Raw genomic sequence first — 9,260 nt, 5'->3', positions numbered from 1 at the left:
CACACACACACACACACACACACACACACACACACACACACACTTTCAGGGAGGTGGCACTGAATGGAACTAGTAAACCAATCAGTTTACTAAGAATTGTGTATGAAGCTCATTCTTTTAGCCCAGGATTGACAAAGTCATCTGGCCTCACAGGCTGGATGAATGGCAGGGCAGCCACCATGGACCAGATCAAGTCCATGGATTCTCTCCTCCCCTCTGCATGCCAGATCCACCGCATGTATCATCTGTTCCAGCTGCTCCAGGACCTGGACTGCATGCAGCACCTGAGAAGCAGCCAGACTAGCCGGGGCATGTGACATAAATCCTGGAGTGACTGGAACAGGTACCACACTGCATGTGACACCCATCCTGAGCCAGCTGGAGCAGACACCGTACGTGGTATGTGTCCCAGACTGGCCAGGATATGTGATGTGGATCCCAGAGTTAGTTGGCTCTCCCCTGGGGCACATATGATGCATAGGTCAACTTAGACCCAGGGACAGCAGCGGGGGCTGGATAAAGGGGCCCCAAAGGCTATATCTTTGACACCCCTGGTTTAGCTAATTTGGTTTTGTCACCAGGAATTTTAAAATCCCTCATAAAACCTCATTTTTTTGCCTTTAATCGACAGCTATTATTTGGAATAACTAAAAGGAAATAATCTGTTGAGTGAGAAGCCATTTTTGCTAGAGTAATTTGCTAGAAGGGTCTGCCATTTTGTATCATTCCTAACATTAATTCCTTAAGAAGGTGACGTTTCATGTGTATTGGAAATGCTCTTTTCTTGGATGCAATATACTGTCATACATTTACCTTCTCATGGGACTATCGTAGTTTTGGGACAATGCCACAAAACCACAATGTAAGTTGTTACCACTGATGTTTCTGCAAGTACTAATACTGTACTTGTACATCTCTATACTATACATCTCTTGTACTTGTACCTCTCTATACTATGCATACTTTATTTCTATACAGTTACCTTCCTGATCCTGTGGCATAAAAATAATTTATGAATAGTATACCTAAACATGTTTCCCTCTTGTAGGTAATTAAAGCTCGGGTAAAAGAACTCATGATACCAAGGTACAAGATAATTGTCATTATCCATATTGGACAACTAAATGAACAGAGCATGCGAATTGGAAGCAGATGCCTTTGGGATCCTAAAAGTGATACATTTTCATCGTATGCTTTTAAAAATACCTCACTGTTTGCTCATGCAAATGTTTATGCTGTTTATTTTGAATAGTGAAAAGAATCTAGTGGGGGAAAAGATCCTAATCTATCTTATCATGTTTATATTATGAGATATATTAATCTATAGAATCATATAGATTATTATAGATCGAATAATAATATAGATAATAAATATTAATCCATCTATCTTATGTTTCTATTATGGAAAAAATTGAGGGAGGCCCCAGCCAGATTACATCTATTTTTAAAGGTGGATGTGATAAACCTTTAAAGGTTAAATGTAATAATCATGCATACCTACTTAAATGATTTTCTACTTTTACTACATTCCTTCAGAATGACTCCTACTAAAATGACATTTTGCACCTGACTGTATTTATATTTTAGAACCGAATACCACTTGTATCATTGTGTTCTGATTCAATCCTAGTCCTCAGTGTCAGTCCGTAAGTAAAATAGTGTTGTGTATAAGACCAATATTGGAATTTGGAAGGTAAAAATCCTTGTCCTACTCCACCAATACAGAGACAAGAAGTTGGGCATATGCACAACTAAGCTATGAGCCGTATGAATGGGTATTGCATAGTTAGGGTTTTGTGAGTTGCAAAGAGTGTCCCATAAAGATTTTTCAGGTAATTGATCCACGTTGTTCATTGCCTTCAGCTCTGTTTCCCCCCTTTCTTCCTGTCCTTACCTCTTCTGCTGCAGAACTGCAGAGGTTCTGCTGTTTTTTTAAATGAGAGGATTTGGACTTTTAGTTTCAATAAGAATTAAAAGCAGTGTGGAAAAGCTAGTGAAGTTATCGTGACATATATCAGTTTGCATATTTAAATATACTGCAGACAGTAATGTTTCTAGTTTGTGATATACACATGAAATTCTGTTTCCATTTTGCATGTAATAAAGTAAATCTGTTAGTCAAAGTGTACAGTGCAAGAGGTGAAAATCATTATTAAGATTGTTTTTAGGGGTGCACTGATAAAGATTTTCTTGGCCGATATGGATAGCCAATTATTAACCAGCCATATCAGCTGATACTGATCCGATGACTGATTTATAGGAATGCATCCTGGCAGCTTGGAGACCAGTGTCTGTCCAGTAAGTGTGTGAGGGTGTGGGGCAGGGACAGGACATTGTGGGGGCGGGGGGAGATCAAGGCCCCCATAGTGAGGGAGGGAGTGGGGCAGGAGCTGCCTTGCCAGGATGCTAAATGCTACCCAAAGAGTGGGATGGAGCCATGGATGGCTCATCTGGGAGGGCATGATGATGCGGGGGTGGCTCCCTGCCACTGTGCACACCCTTGTGGGAGGCATGTGCTTTTTGGATTTGTGCGTGGGGCAAGGGCAGGCAGCCTGCTGCAGGCTCAGGGCCAGAGCCTAGGCTGGCATCTTCCTGGCAGTGGGGCTGGGCCGGGCCTGCACTTGGGATGGCCAGCAATGGCGCTGGGACGGGTGGCTACGGGGAATCTTGGGGTGGCTATAGCCCACCCCATAGCAACCCCTCCCAGCACTGCCACCACTCACCCTGCCTCTGCCCCTCTGAGTGCAGCCCTGGCCCATCCCCCCCTGCTCAGAAGAGGCTGGCACAGCCTCTGGCCCTGAGCCTGCAGTGGGCAGCCTGTCCTTGCCCCGCAAGCAGATACAGGGGGGCACATACCACCTGTGGCTCTGTCTCACTCTCGGAGGGGTTGCATTCACCGCCCTGGCTGGGCAGCACCTGTCCCACCACTCCCTCCCTCACCATGAGGCCCTAGATTTGTTCCCCATACCCCTTCCACCCCCACACACACAGACTTACTGGCTGGATGCTGTTCTCCAAACTGCCGGGCTGCATTCCTGGCTGTGTGCATGCTGTAGCTGTGCACATACACGCAGCATTTATTGGTGACATTATTGGCTACACCAGTCAAAAGAGCCTGATTGCTGATAATGTTAATTTTCCTTTTATCAGTGCTGATCCGATATGCAACCGATATATTGGTGTACCTTGAGGTGTTTTATGTCTGGTTTTAAATAGAAATCTTGGTAAATCCCTGTCTGTTCACCTATATCTTTGCTTTCTTGCCAAGCTAAATTAGTGTTGTCCATTCTTTTCCTTGTTTCCACATGTGAAAAAACATATGTTGGTAAATTACCCAGGCAATGTGAATTACAGCATTCAGAATAGATAATGAAATCATTTTTCTTTTACAGTTTTTTAGAAAAGGACCAAATGCAGGTTACCATTTTCTGTCTACATGGTTTTTAACTGTTGCATCACGGTACCACTAAGACCCAAAATAAGTTTTTGACTCTGCAACCAAGTTTTCAACGCTAAAACCAGAATATATGTGTGCTAGAGTGTGTTGTTATTGTTGTTTCATGTACAAGAACTTCCACTGGACAAAGGTCAATGGCTGTGCGTGGGTATAATTTCTACAATAGTTTTCTTTAGGCCAAGCTCAGAAGTTCTGATAGAGACGTGCAGTAATCTTGCATCACAGAAGACAGTTTTTGCCTACACTAAAACAGCTTGAAAGAGACAGGAGATATTTACAGCTTTACCCTTGCATGGTGTATCCAGCTGGGCCAGAATTGCATCCCTTAGGGCACACAGAATCAGTGTGCTGTGTAGAAGTCCTTATCACATGAGCGACTGGTGCCTCCCGAGTCTGGGGAGGCACCCGCAGGCGCCACCAGTAGGGGCAGAGTTAGCAAGCTCCTGCAGGTGCTGCCAGCAGCAGTGGTGGCAGCCCTGTCGGGGGGGCCACGTGCCCCTCTTATACGTTACCTATGCCTTATCACATCTTTTTTTCGAGTCTAACAAGTCCTTACAGATGATCATAAACTATTAATGAATGTTTCCTAGTTTTATTCCCCCAGCCAAATAAATAAATCATACATTGATACTCCGTTACTACTGATGAGTTTGAATTATTTTCTGCACCTCTCTGAGTCCAATGTCCCAACAAAACCTCAGTTTATGCATCTGTTACTAGTGAAGTGATATTAAAATGTTCTTTTTTCAAGATTTGGGAATGAGCATGTTTAAAAGCTGAAGCTATTCCTGGTATTCTGGTAGTGTTTGGTTTTGGTTGCTGTAAACTCCTTTTCTAGTTGAAGAAATACAGTGAATGGAGAAGAAATGTAGAAAGTGTTTGAGAGAGAAATAAACGCTCTGATTATTTGATAATGCTTTTCAAACCTGAGGTTGAGCTTCAATAAGTGCATTGTAGATGGGCAAGGTCGTTGTCACTTAGGCATTATGGCACATAGAAGGTGCTTAAGGTCATTTTTATGAACATTTCACACCCTGAACCCCCAAGTACTTGTGTAATTCCCAGTTGGTTTGTGTTTGGAGGGAAGGGATGTCTTGTGGTTATAATACCCAGGTCTGTCTTTCACCTGAAAAAAAAATCAACCTTTCACACAGGAGGTTTTTGAGTCTGTGTAGTTTAGAGACCTACTGATAAACTTGACAGATTTATTCATGAACATATCATCACTAAAAGAAACCTTACATGGGGCTTTAATTACACAGTCAAAATGTACCAGGTGCCCAAGTTGAACAATAAAGAAATTCAATGCCAGCAAATGCAGCCCTCCAAGAAAGATGGGGGAAATTTGGATCTTACTTTTATATCAGAAAATAAATCATTCTGCATTATGTTCTATGGTAAACGGCTTTCTAAAACTTCAGAAATAAGTCGTTCATTCAAGGTTACTAAAAACAGCTGCATTTTGAGGAGCAGGTGCTACTGGTTTCATATATAAATATATAAATGTTTTTCTTATATGTAAAACATGGCTTTATATTAATCACGGTGTGATCAGTGGCAGTGGTTTACAACTCTGTACATAGACAGTGTTTGGTAACAGAATCCTCCCTGAAGGTACACAACTGGTTTTTAATTCTTGATATTAAATGCACTTCCTGATAAAGCATGATATCATATACTGTTGTTTTGTGGGACTGTGAAAAAATAGTCATCTCATAAACCATAGATGTTGGGGGATTCATTTTTATCTTGGTTCTGTAGGTCCCTCGCTATGAGTTAGACAATGGCAAGTAATCATTTTAGGCCATAAAACTTGTTTACTTGTCATTTCTGTACCATATGCATCTGCTACTGGGTGACCTGGGTCCAGCAGTGAATGTCCAGGTGTTAACTTTTATAGCGCTTAAGTGGTTTATTGCTTTACCAGTTATGTACCTTTCTCCATGGGTCATTTTTTTCATGTTTTACTTTTATTTATTTATTTTTAAATCAGGTGATCTAGGAGACTTGCTTTAGGATGGTAAAAATGTTGTGCCCCTAGTTGTAGAAGGTCTCAGTTAAGTAGTAATATTGTATAAATATATGACTGGGGCTAACACTGTAAGTTCAATAGGGTTTTTTCCCCTGAGTTTCTCCATGACTCTTATTGAAAGTCCAGTGTCTAGGGGCCGGATTCTAATTGACCTCTAAGGGACCTCAGAGCTGATCACTGAGTCAACTGCCTAAGCCCTGTGTGTGCCTAAGCCCCTCGCTCCCCCCACTGCACCCCCACCCTGCTGACTTTGCGGCTTCCAGCAGCCCTGGTGGCGGGGCAAGGCAGGACAGTGGGGAGACCCACGGCTGGTCTCTATCCTCTGTGCATAAAGGCTGGACGCAGCTGGGAGCATCCCCTTCCCCTCGCCATCAGCAGCTGCCCAGGGCTGTCACGCACAGCCTAGGCCGCAGCAGCAGCTGTAGCAGCCAGGCACAAAAGTGCTGGCAGTAGGTAGCCTCCCAACCTGCCCTGCCCCAGCTGATCCCTGCCCCAGGCAGGAGCAGCAGTGCCCAGCCTCCAGCCCCCACCCCCGCCTCCAGCCTCTGCTCAGCAGGAGTTGGGCCCGGCACTGCAGGTGGCAGCAGCCTCTACCTCTGCCTTCAGCAGCCAAATCTGGGACTTTGGCTTCAATTTACACCAACCAGCTGGGACACCACAGCAGCCGACGAAATCCAGGGCTGTTCTGGCCGATCCAGGACATATGTTCACCCTAATTCTAGGAAAGTATTTCCCCTGTGGGTAGGTTGTACCTTCAGGAACTTTTGATAGGAATTCTAGCACCTTTCTCTAGGACTCATAGTTATTACTGTTGGGCCTGCTCTACACGGTACAGGTATCATGCAATTCACTGGCTAATTGCGCAATTACCTTGAGACCAGCTACAAATGCACAATAGCCATAAAAAGCTCCAACCAGCTATAAAATTAGACCCCAGAAATGCGTACTAACTTTATAGCTGGTTGCTATCAAGCTTTAATCTGTACATTTAGCAGGGTCTCTGCTGCATCTGGGAGCCCTGTCAGCTTACAGGGCTCCCAGTCCCCAGGGCTGCTGTGGCCCCCAAAGCTTGGGCTGTGTGAAACCCCTTGGGGCACACAGGGGGCTCATGGTCTCAGTTGTGTCTCACCCACAGCCAGGACCTAGAGTCCTGCCCCTGACAAGGCTCTGGGTCTCAGCTGCGCCTTACTAGCACTGTGGGTTGCAGGGTTTCTGAGTCCCAGCTGTGCACGAGGCACAGCCAGAACCCAGAGCCCCATGAGCTGTGGGGACTCTCCTTCCTGGCTGTGCATAGCCCTTGCGACTGGGAGCCCCCTCAGCAAAGGGGGCTCCCAGCCATGGGTGCTTGCTTGCTTGCTGATGCAGGAGGAGTCTAGGATCTGGCTCCCCCTACACCAGCAAGAAGGATCTAATGTGTGACTATGGATCATGTGTTAGATCCAATCACGACTTTACCTGCATGTGTAGAGGGGGCCTTGCAGACTGAATCACTGGTGTGATCAGGTATAGCAAATCAAACATGCAATTTGAATCCCAATGTCAGTCTGATACTATGTATATAAAAATACATATACTGTATTTTGTTATGTAAGGGAGCCTTTGAGTGATGCATATACCCAGGTCTGATAGCTCTACTGAAATCCTGCTACTGTGTGTATGGGAGCAAGAAAATATAATGAGAACCATACATGGTAAATTGAACATTTTATTAAATTTAATCACAAAACTGAAACTGAACAGTAACTGGATAGGGCAAACTTTTGTACATATGTTTTGAAACTTAACTGTTTAATACATGTTGTTTTTAAGTATGTTTTACAGAAAGTTGTGTTATGAGACAGTCATTTCCAAGCTGGCTTGGAGTAAACTGATAAATGTTAGCTTTTAACCAGTGGTGTGATACAAAAACATTCAACTAAAAATCAAGAAATACAATCAGAACAAGTTATTTCAGACAGTTAAACATGGTTTGGGGGTGGGGGGGAGGGTTGTGGATAGTAAAGGTATGAAATCTAATCTATCCAACACCTGCTAGGTTTTAGCACAATGAACTTATATCTCTTTCAGTGCAGCCAATGCTGCAGCAGGATGTAATGAGCAGTGCAGCCACGTCACGCTTTTCTGCCATGGGCATTTGCCTGACAACTGTTAAGTCTCTTTCAGACTCAGTTTTGGTGTTAGGAATTTCTTCATTTAGGGATTCTGATTCCTGATCTCCGTGTCCCAAGGATTCTGGATAATTATTGCTTCCATGCACCAAATGGAGGTATTTTTCTCTTTCTGTTGCATAAAAATGAGAAACAAATTACATTTGGAGATATGGGATTCTTCATAAGTCAGCTGTAATGGAAAAAGACTAGGGAGAAAAGCAACCCTGAAGTCATATCAGTCTTCGTGTCATTGCGCATATTTGTTACAATATGAAAGATTAAGATGTACTTGATCACAGAGCACTGAAACAGATTCCACTGATATCCCATTTTACAGCTTTGTTGTGAAAATCTTTGTGAGTACAACAAATGTGTTATCTACAAGGGCGGTTGCCTGGCTGGCCACGACTGATATGCTTATTGCACGTTTGCTTCGAAGCATAAAAATAGTGAAGCTTTGTCTGACAAATATAGTTAAAATCTATCTGCCACACTAGCACATGATGCATTCCTCCCTGAAATCCATGTCAGGTGTATAAGAAGCAAGGATGCATCTGTGGTATCTTTTATTGGACTAATTGCATAGTTGAGACTGCCCTTTCTCAGGTTTCACGTCTTGTATATAGACGTGAATAATTTCAAGTTTCCCAGTTGTTCCAGGCACTAAAATTATATCATCTTACAGCAAATTATACTTCCCAGCTGTTCATAATACAAGTGCATTTTAAAGTTCTCAGTACAATTTGCTGTTTTCTCATTATCAAAGTATAAAAGCATCCACTCCTTGCTTAGTGATGTTTCCCATTTAGCAAGTGCTCTAATAAGTGGTCTTGCAGAAATATTTCTAGCCACATTCTTTTTTCTCCACATGTAGCCACAAGCTAGCTTTTGATAGTATATCACCTTCATAGAAAGTGGATGCTTTTGACTGGAAAAAGAAAGAATGGTTTTGGTTTCTCCAAGAACAAAACACATTTATTTTATCCTTCCTAAATAAGATTCCAAACTTGTTAAGTACAAATCTCTAGTAGAGCAGATCATACTAATTAGACTTGTATGCTTATTCTTGACTTGTCTGACTTTGCCTGTTTTCTGACTGATAAAATAGCCATATATATGACATATAATTACATATTACATGTTGTTAATATATAGTGTTCAGGTGACACGGAAAAATATTGTGAATAAATTATGTTATAAATAAAAACTTTTATGTGAAACCTTGGGAAAAAGTCATTTCCCATTGAAGATGATGGCAAAACTTCTATTGGTTTCAGTACGGCCAGCATTTTGCTGTTGGCTTTAAAACCAGGAGTGAGATGTTTGATCTGACCAAGTCCCCAAAGTTGGCTTTGAAAATCTCAACCTAGATGTCTTTTATTTAAGAAGATAAAAACATAAGCATAATATCCTACAGGAAAACATAGATGTAGGTTGTGCCATTACATTGTTTGAATAAAATGAATCTCACAATTCAACTTCGAAAAGTGACTTTTTAAAAGAGAAAACACACAGCCACATTCTTAGATGCACGCAAGTGATAAGTCCCTCCCTCCCATCACTGAATTCAGTATATGAAGAGAGAAATAAGCCCGCTGTAAAAAAAAAAAAAAAAAAAAAA

The 9,260-nt window shown here is 42.5% G+C and overlaps 2 protein-coding genes across 3 annotated transcripts in view; one reads left to right on the top strand and one right to left on the bottom strand.

The window, feature by feature from the left end:
* TCTEX1D1 (Tctex1 domain containing 1) overlaps positions 1-2,126 on the top strand; it is a 7,826-nt gene extending 5,700 nt beyond the window's left edge. For both annotated transcript variants that reach the window (XM_019528427.1, XM_019528426.1), the window contains one exon: positions 1,049-2,126. In XM_019528427.1, coding sequence (XP_019383972.1) covers positions 1,049-1,252 — 204 coding nt within the window. In that variant the 3' untranslated portion in view covers positions 1,253-2,126. The remainder of the gene's footprint in view (positions 1-1,048) is intronic.
* Positions 2,127-7,477: 5,351 nt separating this feature from the next.
* Positions 7,478-9,260, bottom strand: part of INSL5 (insulin like 5) — a 2,389-nt gene continuing 606 nt past the window's right edge. Inside the window, exon 2 of the mRNA XM_019528369.1 lies at positions 7,478-7,769. Coding sequence (XP_019383914.1) covers positions 7,528-7,769 — 242 coding nt within the window. The 3' untranslated portion in view covers positions 7,478-7,527. The remainder of the gene's footprint in view (positions 7,770-9,260) is intronic.

Source organism: Gavialis gangeticus, unplaced genomic scaffold (assembly GCF_001723915.1).
Source record: "Gavialis gangeticus isolate Ggan-Ray unplaced genomic scaffold, GavGan_comp1, whole genome shotgun sequence".
Lineage (NCBI taxonomy): Eukaryota > Metazoa > Chordata > Crocodylia > Gavialidae > Gavialis > Gavialis gangeticus.
The sequence above is the reverse complement of the archived record's forward strand: the minus strand, read 5'-3'. Positions and strand labels throughout refer to the sequence as shown.